The following is a 21,045-nucleotide window of genomic DNA, read 5'->3' as shown; positions in this document are numbered from 1 at the left end:
CTAAAAAATAGTTTATTTTAAAATAAAAAATATTATAATTTTTTAATTTTCTAATCACATTCAACCAAATTTTCAAGTCATTCACCACTTTCTTTTGTCAAATATCTCAAGACTTCTAGTATTTTAAAAAATTAGTATTCAGGCCAAGTTGTAACACTCAGTAATTTTTAAAAATTTAAGAATTATTCTAAAACTTTTATATTTTGTCTATCAAATTACTCGATTAATAACTACGTGATAATTATTCTTCTCTGCTATCTACAAAATGTGGCAAAAAAAAAGTTCTTTTTAATTGATTATAATTCATCCTAAATCATTGACAAATTTAAGTATATGATTAGAGTATTTTTTTTTGCTCATATTGTTATTTTATTGTTATTGATTATTATTAATTATGTTATAAAATTATTTTTTGAAAACATATTCATTAAATGATAATACAAACTTGAAGGCATGTTCAATCATTTTTAAAACTTATAAGGATATAAATTATATATTTTAAAATCATCAAATATTTCTCATAAAACTTATAATTAAATATATGGTGAAACTTTACCAAAAAATAATTTATCCAAAATATTTAAAAATTTGAGGCAAAAACACTAGCTTAATGAAACAAAGCAAAGGTAATAACCATGGGAATGGACAAAACTTGAATTTTGAAATTTTTTAAGATAGGTGAGTCCATTCGCAATTTATTACTTTTAAATTTTAAATTAGTGTATCTGTTCATATTAGTACTCTTTTCGTCTTTATTTAGATAATTATTTTTTATTTGACTTAAGATATAATGATTGACTTCGAAAATTTTTTATTTATCTTTTAAGTAATGAAATTTTAAAATTAATTAATTTAAATATTAACTCTCTAAATAAAATAAGAGCGTAACTTATTAAAATAATATTATCTTTTCTTAATTTATTAAAATGATAAATAAAAAATTAAAATTAGCCAAGTAAAAAGAGATCGAAGGGGTACATTACACGCAACAAAATGAATAAGACAAGAGAAACAAAAATAATATTTAATTCATCTCTATATAAAATACGAGTTTTAGACTATATTTTATTCCATATCATTTCAAAAACTCTATTTTATGTTTTGTTTTTTTTTCTTTTATCTTATACTATCAAATAGGATGCATGAATACGATTAAAAATAATTGATTTCTTTGTCGTATGTTATCAATATAAATAGTAACTTAAATTTTTTTGTTTAATTGATACCAATTTATCTCATAATAAAATGAGATAAAGACAAAAATAACAAATGGACAAACAAACACAATAAATGAAAAAAGAAAAAATAAACCACTGCTCCAGTGTGCGAATCGAGGAGATATCTGAGTAATCCCAAATATTTTATAGCCTATGGGTATTCTATTAATTAATTAACGAGTATTTGAACAAATAATTAATACTAAACGATTAGAAAATTTTAATTGAAATTCAAGTTAGAAATTTAAAAAAATTATTATAATTTTTAATTTTAAAATGAACTGATTTTTTTTAATTTTCTAATCTGGCCAAATCTGACCAAAATTTTTAGCCAAAAAAGATTTTTATCTTAATAAATTTAGGTAATTAGTTTGTTTAGAGGGACAGTTTATGTAAATTTTCCCTTGATATTTAGCCTCGTGGTTCCACTTGCTCTAATCAGACAAATCAAAGATTAATTAGCTAGTCTTTAATGGACATTTATGTATTATTTTATGCTGATTACTCTTTTGTCAAGTATATTTTTTTTGTTATTTGTTGCCTTTAATTATTTGTTCCATTTTTCTTTTTAATTGTTTTTAATTATTTTTTCATTTTAATAAATTAAAAAAATGTAAAAAAAATTATTTAATACTCTCAATTAATTATTTGAGAAAGGTAGAATTTCTTGAAAACCTTAATCTTTTAAGTCATCCACTTCATAATTAATAAGAATAAAATAATAAACTCATACTTTTATATGTTACTTTTTTAATTTGCACTTGTATTAAAAAAATTAAGTAATTTTACTCTTTTACTCTTATTTACTTTTTTTAAAAATCAACTTTATAATAAATGATAAATATGCTAGATTTCAAAAATTAAAAAGCATTTAGCTAACTATTTAAATTTTTGAATGTAATTTTTGGAGCCATTTTTTTCCTCACTTGTTTTTAAATTTTTTCCACCTCAATTTTCCTATATATATATATATATATATATATATATATTTATTTATTTATTTATTTATTTATTGTATAAAACGTTTTTTATTGGTTTGTTTATATTTCCTTTTCAAAATCTTTTTTTTTTAATAGTGAATGGAAAAAGAAGTTTATGTATAAAGTACTCCAATAAATATTCATTATTCATAGATTTCTTAGGTTGGTCAAAGGATGTATTTTCGAGATTCATTAACTACTTTATTAAGGGTACAATAAGAAAAATAAAATAATTTACGAATTAATTTTTATAAAATGATAATTATTTATAAAAATAGAGGTCATATAAAAAGAAACACGAGGAAGTATTTACACTACTTAATAAGGGGCAAATAGACACAAAAAATAAATTAATTCTTGATTTTCTAAACTGAAGAATATTATTGAACAACTACTTTTAGTATAGTGAATAAATATTATTAAACAGATGAAGTATTAATTATACATAAATAAGTTATTTATATATCAACTGTTTTATTTTTTCGTATAAAATAATATAGACATATATTAGCTATACATATGTATAAATTATCATTCAAACATAATACTAATTCATACATAAATAACATAATTTCTATCTACGTACTAAACGTAAAATAATTCTGCCAAAATTAATACATGAATAACACAAATCTTATTCAACTATTAAATGACTCAATAAATTAGGGCAATTTAGTAATTTAAGGTTTGCAAATGGACCCAAATTTTGTGGATGGCGTGAATTAAACACGTGATTTATGCTAGTGCTTTCTTTAAAAAAAAATAATAATAATGTATCGTCATGACGTAATTTTAAAAAATAACTTATTCTTTTTACGACTGTAAATAAATTAATTTGAATAAAATTACGTGTAACTTTCTCAACCAAAATAGAAGCAAAAATCAAGAAGGGAATCTTTTCGAATCTTGTGTAACTCTGACACTAACTTTGACAAAAAAAACTCTGTGCCTCATGTAATTCACCTTAATTGTAAAATTTCTATTTATTTTTATAAATTTATGACATATTTTTGGTCAATGATTTTTGTTCTCTAATAATTTACACATTTTCTTTTATAAAATATAAATAAAAAAATATTTTACTATATTATTTTTTAAATATAATATCTTGAAAAGTATAATAAAGAACAAATAATAGATTAAGTGTAAAATTTATTAAAAAAATCATAAAATGAATAAAATTGTTGGATAATTCAAAATAGTATAATTGACAACTAGTTAAACAAAGGGAATACTTATTAATCAATTTATGAGATATTTGTCCCTGATTAATTCTTCGCTTTTTTTTATAGTTGTCATAAATTACTTATTTATTTTGATAAATAAAAAAATATAATTTTTTTTTATCTGTTATACCCTTAATAAATAATTAATTACTTTAAAAATTATAAAAATTTTCATTCCTAATTAATAGAGATAAAATAATAATTTAACTTGTAACTTATTATCTTTTCAATAGATGTGTCAATTTAAAAATTGACAAGTAATTAAAACAAACAAATTATTTTCGGTGAAATAATTGAATCATGTACGGACAACATTTATTGATGTCAGTTATTCGTAAAAAAAATAAGTATATGTTAGGGGTTGATCTTTCACTTTCATTCAAGTAACTATAATTATTTTTTTAGTATTAATTACTCAATTTTCAAAAAGCTAATATTAAATCAATTAATTAGAATTTTGTGGTAATTAAATGTGTTTTTTAATGAACATGTTAAATTTAAATATGACAAATAAAAATAAATAAAAATATTGTTAAATTGTGAGTTATTTGATTTACAATAAGTTAGCCCCAAAATGATAAAATGGAAACTATTGCTTGTAGTATTATATTTGTTTTTGTTAATGACTTAAAACTCGAGGAAGTAGTCTGATTAATGAAATAAGAATAATAATTTTGGATGTATATTTTATTAAATAATTTTATTTTATATCTAATAATAATTTTAAAATTATCTTAGTTAACTAAGATGGTAAAAGTTATTTTATACAGTAAAAAAATGAAATACTATAACCTAAATATTTATTTTTATTTCATCACACTAATAAAATATCATATATACGATTATGCTATCCCGTATCTCCCACCATACTATGAGTGGCTATTGCGTGACCACAAAAGGTATAAAACTTATGAGGAGTTAAAAGTTTAGTACGCATTTTGTTTTTCCATAGTTAGATGATAGAAATTTTGATAAATATTTAAAATACATATTATTCATCACATTAATATAAAATTTAAAATTTATATTATTCATCTTATTAATATAAAATTGATTACAATTTGTACTGTTGTTTAATAGTTTTCAATCATTCAAACTTTATATTAGAAATATTAAATTAACCTAATTGAGTTTTAAAAATTAATCAGTTTAACTCTTATAAAATAAAAATTGAAAAAATGAATGGAGAAATATACGTATATATTTATTAATGTTTATAGCACGGTGTGGCAACAAAAGGATTCTCTACTCTTTATACATTTTGTTATGGTGTGGTTATAATAAGAGGACATGGTGTGATGAATGAAGTTGCTCTTTCGTTAATAAGTTTGTTTAGTTTTGAATATTGAATACGTAATTATTTTCGGTAGAGATTATTTTTTTTAAGAAATCTTATGCAATGCAAATTTATATTAATCAAACTTTAATACAAAAACTAAATATGATGATAAATAAATAAAATATTACGATAAGAAGTATTTCTCTCTTTCGTGTTTCTTGATAATGGACTATTTCACGAGATAGTGCATCCTCCAACTAATAACAAATGATTCTGTCTATCAAAATTAATAGACATGTAATTAAATTATTCAACATTTTTTAAAAATAAATTCTCTAATGAGATTTAAATTAAAACTTTATAATTTTCAACTCATACATTGATCAATCAAACATTTCATGTGCAAATATCATAATAAGAGATTTTTTAGCATCTTTTATTGTATGGAGAAAATAGAGCTTAATCGCATTCTACCCACCACACATGTTATTAATATAAGATGCATATCAGAAATGAAATGGGAGGAATATAAAAAACAAAAGTTTAAAAAATTACTTCTTTCAATTTTAATTTATTTATCATATATAACTTTTCATAATAAGTAAATAGAAGATACTTTAATACATTTAATATATTTCTAATTTGAGATTATAAAAATATATTTTTTTCAAACGAATTCCAATAAATAAATTAAATAGTTGTAAAGAAAAGGGAAAATGCACAATTACCTCCTCAATCTATGCCCGAAATCTCAGAGACACACTTATACTATACTAAGGTCCTATTACCTCCCTGAACTTATTTTATAAGTAATTTTCTACCCCTTTTTAGCCTACGTGACACTAGTTTGAAAAAAAAAAGTCAACCATCGTTGGACTCACAAGATAGTGCCACGTAGGCTAAAAAGGGGTAAAAGATTATTAATAAAATAAGTTCAGTGGGGTAATAGAACTTTAATATAGTATAAATGTGTCTCTGAGATTTCGAACATAAGTTGAGGGGGTACTTGAGCATTATCCGTAAATAAAAGGCTAAAGACCTATTTAGGCCCTTGAATTTTGCTCACCATTTTTCAGTTTGGCACTCTTTATTTATTTATTATGAGTATTATTATTATTTATTGGTTACGTTTGAATTTTCTTTAATTATTTCTTACTCTCTTTACTCCCTTGTCAAATATTAGTAGTAGGTCTTTTTATTTCTTCATATTAATAAATTAAATTAAACTATACCATTTCAACATTAATATCTAAATATATTATTTAATTTTTTCTTCGTTCTAATTAAGTGGTGTTTTAATTTATTTATTTTATTTTTAGCTAAGTAATATTTTAGTGTTTTAAGAAATAATTAATATTATCAAAATTATTATTGTTTATATGATTAAGAAGTACTAATTAGATTTCATTTGATGATAAATAAATCAGTAAAAACACCTTTTATTTATAAGAATAAATTGTTTTTTTAAAAAAAGATTCGTAAATTAAAAATATCAGTTATTTTAAAACCAGAAAGAAGTATAACTATGTACTTGGTGTATTTATTTTTTCTACTCAAAAGCATGCTACTTCATTTATTACTAATAAAATAATATACTTCATTTTTGCTTGTATATCGGGGGCAATTTGGTAATTCTACTATATTATTCTTTAAAATTTTATCATTTTATATAGACTAAAAAAGTATGTAAAAAATATTATAAATCTTAATAATTATAAATTATAATATTTTCAAACATATGAAAAGTATGCTAATTTTCAAAATTTTATTTATATCACATAAATTAGAATAAAGGGAGATATATATTACGTAAAATATGTAAAATACATTGTAAATCATTATAATTAATAACTTAAATATCAAAAACAACTTGAAAAAGAATCGATTGACTTTTGAAATTTAATTTGTATCACACGAATTAACATAAAGAAAGTAATCATGTTACATTCTTTTCTTTTAAGTTTGTCTTTAAAAAATACGTCTTTTTTCGTTTTGGTTAATTTTTCAATTTCAATTTTTCACATGATTTAAAATCAGTGACATGCATATTCTAGTTTATGGGTGCTTGAGCTAGCACCCATTACATTTTGAAGCCAACGCTATTATTTATAAAATAAAGTCAATAGTTTGTATGGATATGTAAATTGGGCACCCAATTTTAATATCAGTTTTAAATTAAAAAATAATTGAGCATCAATAACTAATAAATTCTGAATTCACCATCGTTTAAAATCACAAAATTAAATGACATTCTGATAGATTTTACAGATTTTTAAAATAACAACTTATTTATTTATTTTTTCCACTCGATCCATATCAAATCAGATAGATAAACTAAAACGAAAAAAAATTTATTATTCATCTCATAATAATCTCTACCTTAAAATATTTACACTACACATCTCACATTTTTAGTACACCTAATGATAATCCTTTTAATTCTCCCCACCTCTTCTCTCCCTATAATTTTAAACAAGTCTAGTTTCCTTTCTCCATTACTACATCTTCCTCTTTCTCTCTTTCATCTCTTCCCCCCTCTCTTTTTCTCTCTCTACATACATAGAGAGAGAAAAACAAACCAAAAACATCAACAATAACAAGTATAAGATCCAACATTGTTGAAAAAAAAAACAATCACATTTTCATAAAAAAAAAAAAGAAGAAAAAATGTTGCCTTTTGAGAGTATTGAAGAGGCTTCTATGTCTCTAGGGAGAAATTTGACATACGGAGAGACATTATGGTTCAATTACACTGCAAATAAATCAGATTTCTATCTCTATTGCCATAACACAATCTTTTTGATCATTTTCTACACTTTGGTCCCTTTACCAATGGTTATGATTGAGCTATTAAGGTCCAAAAAGTTTGAAATTTACAAGATTCAACCCAAAACTACATTTACTTTATCTGAAATGATGGAATGTTACAGAAAAGTCCTCATCACTTTTGTATTTGCTGTTGGTCCTCTACAACTTTTTTCTTATCCCATCATTGAGGTATGTATCTATCCATGCACTGTTTTTATTTTTTTTTCTTCATATTTTACACAAAAAAAAAGAAAGAAGTGTCAATTATTTCAAATTATGTAATAATCAAAATTACCATTGAACTATTCGAAATAAGTCGTGTCACTTTAAATGATTCAAAGATGCCATCAGTTTCAAAGTCAAAATAAATACACAACATCATGTGCGTTCTAGGGTGGGGCTAGCTAGAAACACTTGAGGACGTAAATGAAAGGTGTAATAAACACACAACGACATGCTAGAAACGCTTTGGGACGTGAATTCGAAAAATGTAGATCTGTAAGGCGTATATCCTAAAATTTGACTTGAAGTATACAACCTGTACATTAATTATTTTATTATTGATGTAATGATATAAAGACCGATGATTATTATCATTTTTTTATATTACAGAACTAGTAAAAAAAAATATTACCTTTACTTATTTCTTAGTGATAAAATAATAATACTTAAAAATACATGAGACATACATCTCGTAAATTCATAGAAATCACATCCCATATTTTAAGGATTATGTCTCATTCCGCGATCCATAAAAATCTCGCCCCCATCTTTTAAAACACCGAACGCTACATTTTACACACTAATTTTTACTTTTATTATGTTTTTGAACATAAAGGACACCAAAGGTATCCTATGCATGTCTTAAATTAAAGTAGAATCTTTTTTTCACTGAAGTCTATAATATGATAATAAATAATTCAATAAACCTTAAACACACAACTCAATTATTTTATATTATTTTCTGTTTGACACCATGCAAAAAAAATGAAAAAATAAATAGATAGTGGAGTAGTAATATATATATATATATATATATATTTTGTTTGTGATTTATTAAATTTTTGTACTTTGTGCAGTGGGTTGGAATAAGGACAAGTTTACCCCTGCCATCAGCTTCAGAAGTATTTTGGCAATTAGTTGTGTATTTTTTAGTTGAAGATTATGCAAATTATTGGCTTCACAGAATGCTCCATCACTACAAATGGGGTTATGACAAAATCCACAGAGTTCATCATGAATATGTGGCCCCAATTAGTTTTGCAGCACCTTATGCCCACTGGGCTGAAATTATTATATTGGGCTTAGCTTCTTTTCTTGGCCCACTTTTGGTTCCTTGTCACATGTTTACATTTTTGCTTTGGTTTGTCTTGAGACAAATTGAAGCAATTGAGACTCACAGCGGGTGCGTTATATACTATAACGTACACACAATAATTTTTTTTTTTTTTATTATTATATCATACTATAGTCGCATCGCGATTCATTTTTTTTTATTTTTAAAAATCATGTAGGTATGAATTTCCATGGAGCCCATCAAAGTATATACCATTTTATGGTGGAGCTATATACCATGATTATCATCACTTTGTTGGGGAAAGTTGTCACAGTAACTTTGCTTCAGTTTTCACTTACTGTGATTACATCTATGGAACTGACAAGGTCAGTTCGACGTTACGTATAAATATTTAATCGTGAACACGAAAAATTATGAGTTCGAGTGACAAGTTTATAACTCATAAACTCTTAATTTTTTTTGGGAGTAATATTTTTTTGTTTTTTTTGTTGCAGGGATATCGATACCAGAAGGAAGTCTTCGAAAAGGTATTAACATAACATCTTTTTTTCTTTAACATAATGCGACCAAATTGAAGAAAAAGAAAAAAGAAAACCTCGATATAATTAATAAAACATTTCTTTTTTACGAGAAAAACGTGAATTACATGGGATTTTCAGGGGATTAAAATAAGTTTCCTAACAGATTTTCATACTAATTCCTAGGAAATTTTCCATGTAATTCACAGTTAAAATGTTGTGTTTTTTTTTTCAGAAACAAAAAAGAATTAGTGAAATGTAATTATCTAATCAATAGTTCATTGGCTTTTGAGTTAATTTCTAAAATGATTATGATCTCATTAAATCATTAAAATCAAGAAAAAATGTGACTTTCTGAAATAATAGCTATTAGTTGAGCAACTATATAGGAAATCAATCTTTTTCCGCCCTAGGATAGAAAGAAATACAGTAAAATCTCTTTATAACAAACAATGTTATTTGTTTAGATATTTTTTGGTTGCTATAACGTAATGTTATTATAAAGAATGACTTGTTACGGACGAATTCGTCTAATTATGTAACTTGTGTGTTGTGAATAATGACAGAGAAGAGAGAAATTGAAAATGGAGGAGAAGGTTAATGGATCAGCACCTGTTTTCAAATCTGAATAAATGCAATAACTTTTATTGAAACCTTTTTGTTGTTCTTCTATTAAAAAAATCATGTAATCCTGTTCTCTTTGTATTTCGAGACAAGTTGATTTAGTAAAACGTTGGATTAATTAAGTAATGTGAATGTACGTGTTGTGTTGCTCTATCAAGCACTATATATATTATAGTGCTTGCATAGTTTGTGTCTTTTTTTTTCTTTTCTTAGTTAATGTAAACTTTAAATTGTAACGCTTTGTAGTTCTATAACAATCATCTATATTTTCTTAAATGTGTTTATCAAAACAAAGTGTACTTAACATTGCACCAATTGTTAACAACTTAATTAAATTTTGAAACATTCCTATATTTTTCGAGGATATCCGATAGAAAGGAGGATTATAGCATAGAGCTCTTTCAAAAAATATAAAATAAATTAGCAAAAGCATGGCAAAGTACTTTGTTATTCATTATAAGGAGAGAAAAGTATCGAAAATACTTCTAAACTTGACACAAACTATTGTTTCATCCTTAAACTATTGACAGCCTTAAAAATTACCATTTAATTGGATCAACTTGACCTAAATACACCTCCTATTTTGTAAGATGAGTGAAATATACCTATAAATTCTTGTTGATGGGGTTTTTAACAGGTTTCTTGGCTTGGCTTTTTATTAAGAAGAGTTACATACTCCTACAAGAGTTTGAGACCACTTGTTATGTCATGTTGCATATCCGGTGTGTATCTAAGTTTGGTTAGTCAAGTAGAAAGGTGTTTTTAAGATTGTCAATAGTTTTGAGACGAAAGTAACTCCGAATTCAGGAGTGTTTTCAATACTTCTCTTTTATAGAATATAGTTTAAAATTGAGACTAATAAACCATTCTTGATTATTTTTTTCTGAAAAAAAGAAAAAACTCTCTTAAAGGTTGAAAATTGAGGATCTGGATTGAAGATCATATTTAATTTTAGCTTCCAATTAGTTTAATTTTACATGATTAACAAAAAAAAACTGCAAAAATAATTAACCTGTAATAACTTGATTTCGACATAGAGTGTTTACTTTAACAATATTTAACAACAAGCCCGTCTAGCTCAGTTGGTAGAGCGCAAGGCTCTTAACCTTGTGGTCGTGGGTTCGAGCCCCACGGTGGGCGGTTTTTTTTTTTTTTTTTAAAATTTCTAACTTTCTTTTTAATTTCCAACTTTCTTTACTCTCCAATGTCAAATGCAATTTAAAAATAATTTAATACTCCATTGAATTTCTTATTGCATTAGTCGCACAAAGCTTCATAACTTATTTTTTAGAACATGAGTACTAAATTTTTTTTTATTGTGTTAAAGCAAGAAAGAGTAGGGATCTTGAAGGCGAAAGGTTTTTATAATCCCCTACCTTACCCCCATTTTTGTTTTGGTAAAAAAAAGAACAGAAAAGAGACTCCTTTTTTCTCACAAGTAGAAGGGAACTTGCAAAATATATAATTTTCTTTTAAATTGAAACAGAAAAAAGTAGGTTTTAAGCTCTAAAATAGATCAGTAACACCTCACAATCCCTTGGAGCTTGGCAGAGAAAACTACCTACCACCCATGTATATATAACATTAAATTAAACATCAAAATTTTTCTCTAGCTTCACCACATTCTGGTTAAGTCTCTCTTTAAATAACAAAGCCCTTAAAAGATGTAAGCACTCAATCCTCGAACTTCGGCTGTATTCTCCTCTTCTGATCTATTCGTTCAAAAAACTAGGCGAGACATCAAATACTTGTCATTCATGATGCATTCAGGGATGGAGCTGCCCACAACTTCACTTTCTTATCGACACTGGCTGTGGCCAACACCAGAACTTTCTTGTCACCTGATACATTGAAAAGAAAACCAAGCTTAATAATGTTAAGACCGTTTCCAGAAATCAAAATTTGTTGAAACTTTTTGCACAAAATAAATACTAATAGTTTTCTGCTGCCATTGGAAATCTTTGCTAAAACACATTCCATGAACTTAAAGCCTGATTGGTTATTAAGCTACTACTCATTCCCCTTCAATTTGTTGGTCTTAATTTTCTTTTTAGCCTGTTTTAAAAAGGAGCTCCTCTTTCCTAATTTGACAACTCTTTAGTCCCACATGTTTAAGTCCAAAAAATTATAAGACTACACGATTAAAGGACATTTTGATGTATACTACATATCTTTAGTTTAAGACCACAAGATTCTCAAGTCTTCTTTACTTCTTTAACTCAGTGGGCAGTCAAATTAAGACAACATATTGAACCAGGGGGAGTACAATTTTTTCAACAGCAGGAAGAAGTGTAAATTGATAGCTTCCTCCTAAACCACAAGGATTTGCTCCTACTATTAATTTTTTCCTTTTTGCTCCGATTTCTCAAACTTCTCCATCATAGCTTTTATGATAGAAACCGAGTCTCATCTCCATACTTGAAAAAAATGGAAGACTTCAGAAAAGACATTTAAACTAAGAGGAATACACGTTGAAAGCAAGATGCCAGCCAAAAGAGACAAACTGTTGTTTGCCTTGATGGCAAAAGAGTTTGAAAAAAAAAAGAGGAAAAAAAAGCTTATCCTCTTAATGACCTAATGTAGACAGTAAAAATAAAATAAAGTAGAATCACACATAAAAAAGAACATCACTTGGGATGGGAGAGACTTACCCATTGGAATTGGAGAAGGCGACCATGCCATGTCCGTGATATCACCTGTAAAAAAGTGGAAGAAAATAAATTTTCAAATCAACTCAAGTTGATAGCATGACTGGTATGGCTGGACTACCGGCCACAGTGGCAGAGCCACTTTGAACACTCTGGGTTCACAGGAACCCTTGCTACTTCCCCATATTTTGTTTTCTTGTAAATCAGACTCATTCCACCGTTGTTCACCCACCCAGTAGACAAAAAGCACTGTGGTGCACAAGTTCATGAACAAGTTACTTGCACCTTTGTCAAAGATCTTCTTTTATCTTTTTCTAATACGTTTCTTATTTTTGTAGTAATTTGTGTTTAGACATACAATAAATGTTGTAAAGCACAGGTTAAGTAATGAATTGTGATACTTGGGGCCCAGGCTTCAATTCCTTTGTAATATTTCTATTAGAATGATCATTTTTTATAGTTTTCATAATCTGCTATTTGTTTCAGTTTATTTTCCTACCCAAGGATGTGCTAATGTATTCTGTTCAGGTTCTTGTTGTCTTATCTATTAGGGAAGGAACAAAAATTTGTGAACTGTTGCCAAGAAGCACCCAGTCATAGGCTCATAGCTGCTTCATATACAGAAGAACTTCTACAGACTGGTTCTGCACATACAAAAAGGATGAAAATGGTTGAACATTTTTTTTGATAAAGGCATCAAGTTATTTGAGAAGAATACCATCATGTGCTTTTTCAGCTGTTTCCAGAACCTTCCCAGTCTCCATACATAGCCATTGCATCATTGAACCATGAGTGGTGGCCAATATCTTTCCATCAGGTGATACACATAAACGATCATAGTGTAAAGTTGTGCCACTTGCATCCTTAAGGGGAATAGGGAACACCTTTAATGTCTTGGGGTCCTCAGAAAGGTGATAACGTACTGAACAAGAATGTTGCATGCAAGAGCCAAAGGAAAATTAATTAGACAAGGTAATAATGGTAAATTAGTAACAAAATAAAGCTATGGAGGCGAAGATATACCATTAATATTCCACACTCTGATGGTACCATCCTTCGATGCAGTGATTATTTGTTCAGAATTCGGGCTAAAGCATAGCCACGTCACTGCACTCTGTATAGCATCCACATAAAATTTAGACATATACAGAAATGATTAAAAAAAGCAACAAAATAACAGCAAATACAAAAAAAAGGTCAATCGCAAAAGTTCATTGAAACTAAATGACACTGTCAATTGTGGAGAGAGCATTCTACACCTATAATAAAATCAAGATTGCATTCATCAGCTGAATCATGAACACAAATTGAAAGAGATGCTCCCAATCTACAATCAACCACAAAGTATTTGAATCTTCGGAGGTCTTTGCTGAAACAGCATACTTCAAATTGATACTCCCATAATAATTTTCTAAAATTTCTCCTTTCCCTAAAATATTAACATAAAGCTAAAAAATTTCACTCAAGTACAAATTAGGACAATAATAAGCCTGTTCCTATCTTGTTCACCCTAGAAATATCATCGGAAACACCTGAACTCAGATAATATTGATCTAGAACCCTAGAGAAGGATACAAAAAGAGAAGATGAAAATACACTTTCTTAGTGCAAGAACGTGATATCATTTACCTTGTGCCCCTTGAGCTCCATAATCCTTGAAACCTCCTTTACAGCACCATCCTTCGAGTACACAATCTCCCAAACCTGTTAAAAATACAGAATTTGTTCAAGAACTCTACTTTGATGACATCCAACAACCGAGTCAGAAATATATGAAAAAATCCTTCCCAAGTTGACAAAGGAGTGTGATGTAAATTGCATAAAACATAAAAGGACCCAAACCACACCATAAGATATGAAAGCTTTACAGAGTATTGAATCCCCACCACAAATTTATATAACCTACTTTTCCTTCATAACTTATCCCAGTTTAGTTGACTCTTTTGGAAAAATGACAAATACAATCTCCTAGAGTAAATGTAATACTTAAATAAACATCGACGATGCAATCTCCACCTTTCTTAGGAAGGATTGGAAAGTGTTAGCTATTCACACAGAACACATAAGGAAAAATATTTTGTGTAGATCCACCATCTAGCTCTCTCTTCAGATTACACAGGAGAAACCTTTGGATCTCCCTTTATAGATGGGTGGTGGGTGTACATGGTTCTGAAAGATGTTCTTGAGTGAATCAATGGCAAACACCATTTGACCATCTGTGTCCAAACTTTGGCCCAGCTGCATATGGGATGACTTGAACCAGGTGATAACCATAGGTTCTATTTACTTGAACAGCTCCACCACAAAATACTTGTTCTAAATGCTCTTCAAACCACCAGGTTGAAAAGACTGTACATAACAGTCCTACTAACATGCCAGACTGCCTGACACTTGACAATAAACAACAAGATGCAATTGAAAAGAACGTAGCTGACGCTGCAGAAACATTTTTAATGTCTCAGGAAACTACTGATGCAAAAGTTTAGTATAACCATTAGCTTCCGCTGTCTTTGTTTCTCCTATCTAACCACACTGGCAACACCCCCAAAAAAGCTGAACAGGAAAAAAGACACCCGCATTTCCCTTTTCTTCTATCTTCCAATATCTCTTATTACACTAGTTTCCTAATAAATTAACATTGAAATTTAACACAAAATGTAGCACACCACTTGTTGAGACTCTTTATAAAAGATAAAAGAAATTCAGTCTGACAAAATGATAAGGTCGCAACATCTATTTCACCTTGACATCAGCAGTAAAAGCTGCGGCAGCTATAAAACGTCCATTGGGAGATATAGTAGCCATGTTATTTTTGAGCTGATTAGTATCGACATTTCCAACAATCTTGCCACTTTTTCCATGAAAAAGCACAATATCAGTACCTAAAACACCAAAAAATACAGATGTAGATTATTACATTTGTCATTTTGCTCTACGGGAAAAAAGGTTCTTCCACACAAAAAAGAAAGGAAAAGAAGAATGTGGTTGTAGAGATGTTTGTGGATATGAGATCACAGAAACAAAATTGGCAAGCAGAAACGAACTACGACACAAAGAGGTGCTGGAATTCAGGCATTACAAAATAGCTGGTCACCACGTCTATGATCATATCATTAACTTTCATCAATAAACAAAATTCAAAATGACATATTTCTTAAAGCGATAACATTTTAAAAAGATTTTGCATCATACGATCTTTATCTTGTTCTGGCAGTTAAAGACATGTACAGTAGAACTTTCTGCAAACAAAATATTGAGTTGCTGTGATGGTTCGTTCTGCAAATACAGCAAAAAAAGCAGAAGTGTTTGATCCCAGAGCGCATAGAGAACCCGAGAAAAAGAATGACCAAACATCCAAGCTAAGGTAGTGTCATCAAACTTTATAATTTGGACTAAGTGAAACAACTTCAACCCGGTTCTACAATCCCCATTTGATCTTAAGATCCAGTCGAAGTTTTGACTGATAAATTGAAACTTGATTCGATGCTTTCATTTCCATATTCATTTTGTCGTGCAATAATTTCAAATTTATTATATCAAAACACTTGTGACTTTTAAATGGTTTAAAGTTGAAGAAACTTAAGCACTTGGAATGAATTGTGTGTGACTTTTCATTGCCATCTGAATTTTGCATCTGAAACTCTAATAAGGCTTCAGATTCTCAACTTTATGGTAGAATGTGATTCATCATCTTTTATTCAAAAAAAAAAAAAAAACTATCAAGTTTTGGCATGGCAAAGCCTTTTGGTGCAGGACTGAAAAGTGATTTTGGTATTGTAACGTTTTCAATCACGATACTGTAGTTAAGGACAATATGTTAGGGAAGTAGGTAACTAACAGCTCCAGTAATTAGTGACTTTGTCTATCTACCAACACGCTCAATTACGAGATAGTTGATGTATTGATATACACAAACTTTTAAGATATTAGATATGATGTCCACGAACTTTCATCCAATCTCAGACCAAATAATCTCCTACAAAGCCAAAAAGCATTCAAAATTAAGCATGACAGCTATAAGAAAATAAACGGAATGTGGGGTTTGGAAGGAATTGTTTCAAGTGGTAAGTTGAAAGCATGGCCCAAAGGTCCAACTTCTTTTGGAGTTGGGTAAGTCAACACATCTTAATGGTACTCCTGTCAGGCTCAGATGGACTGCAAATAATAACGGAAAATTCACTGTGAATCATGTTATAAGTTACTCAATAAGGATGTCTCTTTTTCTGCTCGAAGGCCAAGAACCTTGATTTGGAAGTATATGACCCAAGTAAAGTAGCTTCTTCAGCTGGGTTTTGTCACATGATGCCTATATAAAACAGAGAGATCTTGCACCCAAGGGTGTGACCTAGTGGTTAATGAAGTGGTTGAGAATCCTGAGGTCCCAGTTCAAAACTCAGTGGAGACAAAAACACTAGGTGATTCTTCCCATCTGTCCCACCCTTGGTGCATAAAGCCTGGTACCTGTTGCTGGTGGGAGGTGGCAGGTATCCTGTGGAATTAGTCGAGGTGCGCGAAAGCTGGCTCGGACACCACGGTCATTATAAAAAAAGAAGCAAGATCTTCAGAGAGAGAGAGAGGGGGGGGGGGGGGGGGGATTTCACATGTGCAGCAAGTAACATTTGTGTGGTTTGATAATAAAGATACTGACCACTTATTTTTGCATTGCATAGTTACTAGGCAGAATGTTTTTGCAGATATTTGGCTTGAGGAGGGTCATGCCAATTGCCAAGAACCCTAAAAGAATTGTGTTACTTCTGGGAAGGATGGAATATTACAAGGGAGCTTAAGAAAATCTGTACGACAGTTCCAGCATGTATAGTTTGGGAAGTTTAAGCTGAAAGAAATTGTAGATGCTTCTAAGGAAAGACTATATCAACCAGTATTAGAAGCTCACATGCCTTAGCTTATTAGTACAATAGTGTAAATCGCTTGCTGTAAACAGTGAGACATCCAGATAGAATTAATTTAAATATTCAAAAACATAGTACTATAAAGGATGGAATCTTTGTTAATCCAGGACTAACTTTGTGTTGGTCTTTTGCTACCTCAATAAAACTTTACGTACTGATAAAAGCTACCCATGGTAGTTGTTAGGCCAATCAGCACTGGCTACAGTATGAAATTGAATAAACTTAGAACTCCATTATAGAATTAAAAAATCAATACGATACGTGATAGCTACCCCATAACCATGCATTCTCCAGCTACAAATATGAGCCAATGAAGCTTTTTCTAGAATCAGGATATCCATTGAGCTTTAACTCAAAAATTATCTGGGTAAGTTGAAAAGAAGTTCATTAAAATTATCCAACCTTACCTTCAGAACATGAAACAATGATAGTACTCCCATCAGCACTACCATAAGTTGCCTTGGTACCAACTAGAGTTAGGATTGCTCTTTTGTCGTGAACTTTATGCTGTTCCCATTTGATTTGTGGAAGAGGAAGCTTGGCCTGTTTGGAATCAGCATCTGCTTTAGGTTTGTCTTCACCATACATGTAGAGAGAAGAACCAAAAAGAGCATGGCATGCCACTGCAACCGAGGAAGTTTCATCAGCAACTGCAACTGCAATTGGATGACCCCCAGCAGGCAAATTAATTCTCAGAAACCTGAATAAGATACACCATGGATTAGAGTTAGAAATTTGCAATAAATTCACCTAACAATAATTATAATAGTAACAATAAAACTTTTGCTCGAAGCTTAATAAAAATTAGATTACTGTCTTAATAATAATAAAACAGTAAGAGTCATACTTAAAGCTTTTGCTCAAAGCATCATCCAACTTGAAGATCCTAACAACACCGTCAGCACAAGCTGCAAGAGAAAAACATTAGCATGGAAAATTGACATCTATCTCCATCATCCTCCTACCAAAATATGTAAGTGGAATGTAAACAACTATCTCTAGAACAATAGATCCTTTGAAGTGATAGAAGATGTGCACAATGTAACTATGACTACAATTTAAAGCATGTTCTCTTTGATTATAAGTTTAAGGATAACATATATATTTTGTTTAAGTAAAAAAGTGTCCTTCATTAGTAACACACCAAGGCCATCAAAGTATGTAATGTGAATGAGTGGCCCAGCCAAGTCATATCTTTAAGTTACCTAGTTAATCTATACATACAGGTATTTTCTCTTACAGACCAAAAATATAAGTGAGACAATGTTTGTAAAGGTTCTTGCATCCCCTCACTGTTTCAGAATGATTTGAGCTCAAACAATACAAATGCATAAAACCAAAAATTACCAGTTGCCAAAGACTGTGCATTGGGTAAGAAGCAAACTCCTGTGACAATATCCCCATGACCCTTTAGAGTATTCAAGTCCAGTGGGTGATGCCTTTTGTTTGCATCCTGCAGAAATAGGCAAATAGCCAGTACCAAAAGTCACTTTTCAGTTGCCTGGTCATTGAATACACACCTCAAGGTTATATTTGCAATGAAATCCAGAAAAACCTTAACTGATGAAAGCAACTTGGCTAGTCTGCTGAAACATTATTGGGGATGAGAAATGAGGGAGAGTTATTTATGTGTAGTGTCGAAAAAAAGTGAGCTCACAGCAAAGTGAAGTTTTTGCGGGAAGAAATAGGATGTAGCAAATTGAAGCTATTAAAGGAAACTACAGAAATTGCCAATACACCAATTGAGGTCTCCATTTCTACTGATTCTACCCTATATAGGTTCAACGGTTCCTTTGCAAGAAGGTGAAAAATATCCAAGAAGAGAATTCCTCGATAACTTTGACTTTTTGGTTTAACATATCACATCAAGCTTCCTACTGCAGCAAATTTAGACCTCCGCAACAGCATATTGTCATCTTTACCCCCTTTTTAACATATATAGCTACGGGATTAGTCCTGTTCTGTTCAGCCTATTTTGGGCTTCTGACATATTTCGGCATCTATTTTTATTCCCTTTTTGAACTTCAAGCTACTTTTTTGTTCTTTCTCTTCAATTTTCTTCCATCTTTTGCCTTTATATTGCCTTAAGAGATGCGAAATCTTTGAACTTTTTGACTGATGTACAAGTCCAGCCCTATCTTAGTGCTAAGGGAGTAATTTGACTATAAGTTTGTCATCTTGTCAGAACGAAAGAGAAGAAAAAAAGCATAACTACTAGGAAGAAGTTTGATAAGTTTCACATTAATCATAATATTACACTTCATGGGTTGTATTATTTTACATATGATAAAAAGGAAGAAAAGAAAAAGAGCAGCTAGAGCAAACTTCTACTCATTCACAACTTCCAATTTCTGAAAACCAGAAATATTAGTAAAAAATAAATTTTTCAGTTTACACATTCCATCTCTGCTTGCCTGGGACATATCCTGTCCTAAAACTGAAAAAAAAAAAGGTGTTGCAGCAGGATGATTGCTTAAAAATAGTCTAATTATGATAAAAATGCTAAATAAAGTGCGCCTTAGAGCTAAACTGATACAGATATGTCTATAAAGAAGCCAACTCCACTAATTTGAGATTGAAGCGTCCTTAATTGATTGAATACCTAAAGAATCTCAAAGCTGCACAACAGAGTTGCTCATTTCTCAACGCAAAATTAAGAGATTCAAATAACTCAGTAGCCAAAACATGAACAAACCCTAGAGCCAGGGGGAAAAAGAGAGAAATTTCAAAATAAAAAAAAAGAAAAATAGTAGTCGTAAATGTAAGCGGTCAATTTTACCTTATGATCGGTGGTGTGAGAATGTGATTTAGGTTGCGATTTCTTCGAAGTATTTTTGTGAGATTGCTGAGGCTTTGAAGTCTTCTGATTGGTTTGAATTATCTCCGGCTTGGCTACAGATTCAACTTCCGCTTTCCTCTTTTGGAAATAATTCCCGAATACTAGAAAAGCAATCACAATTCCGATGATCGCCGACAGAATCGCAATCGGAAGCACCGAATCCATTGTTGAATGCTGTAAATCTCGAAAATGGATTTCTGAATCGAATTTTTCAACTAGTAGCCCAAGTGTTATCAATTCAAGCACGAAGCTGCGGCTAAATGCACGTTGAGTGTGTACATATCTCTAGAAGAATTAAAAAAACTATAAACTATAAACACTGTTAACAGTAAAAACAAATTTAATAACAAATTTACTATTGTACTTGCATAGTATAATTTTACTATCCAGGGTTAGAAAAAAAACATCTGCCACTCACGTTAGTAGGCTTGAGGATGGGTAGAGATGTGCCTAAGAAATATTTTTGGATAAATTGATTATTTAAACATAATATGAGTCTTGATAGAAGGGTGATGAGAATCGAATATTAATTAGTACATAAATTAAAATGTCTACAAATAAAAGATGGTTGGACAAACCCCGTTTTAGAAGATTAGTTAGCAAATAAAAAGATGTATCGTATCGTTATCATATTGTGTTTAATAAATATAATGTTTGGATAGATTGCATTGCTCTTCGTTGTTACATAATAGGGAAAAA

The 21,045-nt window shown here is 29.7% G+C and overlaps 2 protein-coding genes and 1 non-coding gene across 3 annotated transcripts; 2 read left to right on the top strand and 1 right to left on the bottom strand.

The window, feature by feature from the left end:
- Nucleotides 1-7,143: 7,143 nt before the first annotated feature.
- Nucleotides 7,144-10,080, top strand: SMO3 (sterol methyl oxidase 3). The gene is made up of 5 exons (NM_001366079.1): nt 7,144-7,699; nt 8,590-8,915; nt 9,025-9,172; nt 9,302-9,334; nt 9,892-10,080. The coding sequence occupies exons 1-5, from the start codon at nt 7,370-7,372 to the stop codon at nt 9,955-9,957; spliced, it is 903 nt and encodes a 300-aa protein (NP_001353008.1). The 5' UTR covers nt 7,144-7,369; the 3' UTR covers nt 9,958-10,080.
- Nucleotides 10,081-11,016: 936 nt separating this feature from the next.
- Nucleotides 11,017-11,089, top strand: TRNAK-CUU (transfer RNA lysine (anticodon CUU)). The gene has a single exon. It is a non-coding gene; the product is annotated as a tRNA-Lys (tRNA).
- Nucleotides 11,090-11,551: 462 nt separating this feature from the next.
- LOC101252222 (uncharacterized) lies at nt 11,552-20,815 on the bottom strand. Its single transcript, XM_004229764.5, has 10 exons — nt 20,287-20,815; nt 18,855-18,960; nt 18,355-18,415; nt 17,915-18,207; nt 15,340-15,479; nt 14,227-14,301; nt 13,621-13,711; nt 13,316-13,519; nt 12,601-12,645; nt 11,552-11,790 (listed from the first exon to the last, which is right to left on the bottom strand). Exons 1-10 carry the CDS (start codon nt 20,509-20,511, stop codon nt 11,705-11,707), a joined length of 1,326 nt encoding a protein of 441 aa, XP_004229812.1. The 5' UTR covers nt 20,512-20,815; the 3' UTR covers nt 11,552-11,704.
- Nucleotides 20,816-21,045: the final 230 nt, after the last annotated feature.

The sequence above is a fragment of the Solanum lycopersicum genome, chromosome 1 (genome assembly GCF_036512215.1).
Source record: "Solanum lycopersicum chromosome 1, SLM_r2.1".
Taxonomy (NCBI): domain Eukaryota; kingdom Viridiplantae; phylum Streptophyta; class Magnoliopsida; order Solanales; family Solanaceae; genus Solanum; species Solanum lycopersicum.
The sequence above is the reverse complement of the archived record's forward strand: the minus strand, read 5'-3'. Positions and strand labels throughout refer to the sequence as shown.

Excerpts from the sequence above, each read along its gene's own strand:
- SMO3 (NM_001366079.1), top strand. The coding sequence starts at position 7,370 with ATGTTGCCTTTTGAGAGTATTGAAGAGGCTTCTATGTCTCTAGGGAGA. Across the intron at positions 7,700-8,589 it reads TTTCTTATCCCATCATTGAG|TGGGTTGGAATAAGGACAAG; the intron begins GTATGTATCTAT and ends TACTTTGTGCAG. Across the intron at positions 8,916-9,024 it reads GCAATTGAGACTCACAGCGG|GTATGAATTTCCATGGAGCC; the intron begins GTGCGTTATATA and ends AAAATCATGTAG.
- LOC101252222 (XM_004229764.5), bottom strand. The coding sequence starts at position 20,511 with ATGGATTCGGTGCTTCCGATTGCGATTCTGTCGGCGATCATCGGAATT. Across the intron at positions 15,480-17,914 it reads CATTGTTTCATGTTCTGAAG|GTACTGATATTGTGCTTTTT; the intron begins GTAAGGTTGGAT and ends TTGGTGTTTTAG. Across the intron at positions 13,520-13,620 it reads CAGAGTGTGGAATATTAATG|TACGTTATCACCTTTCTGAG; the intron begins GTATATCTTCGC and ends ATTCTTGTTCAG.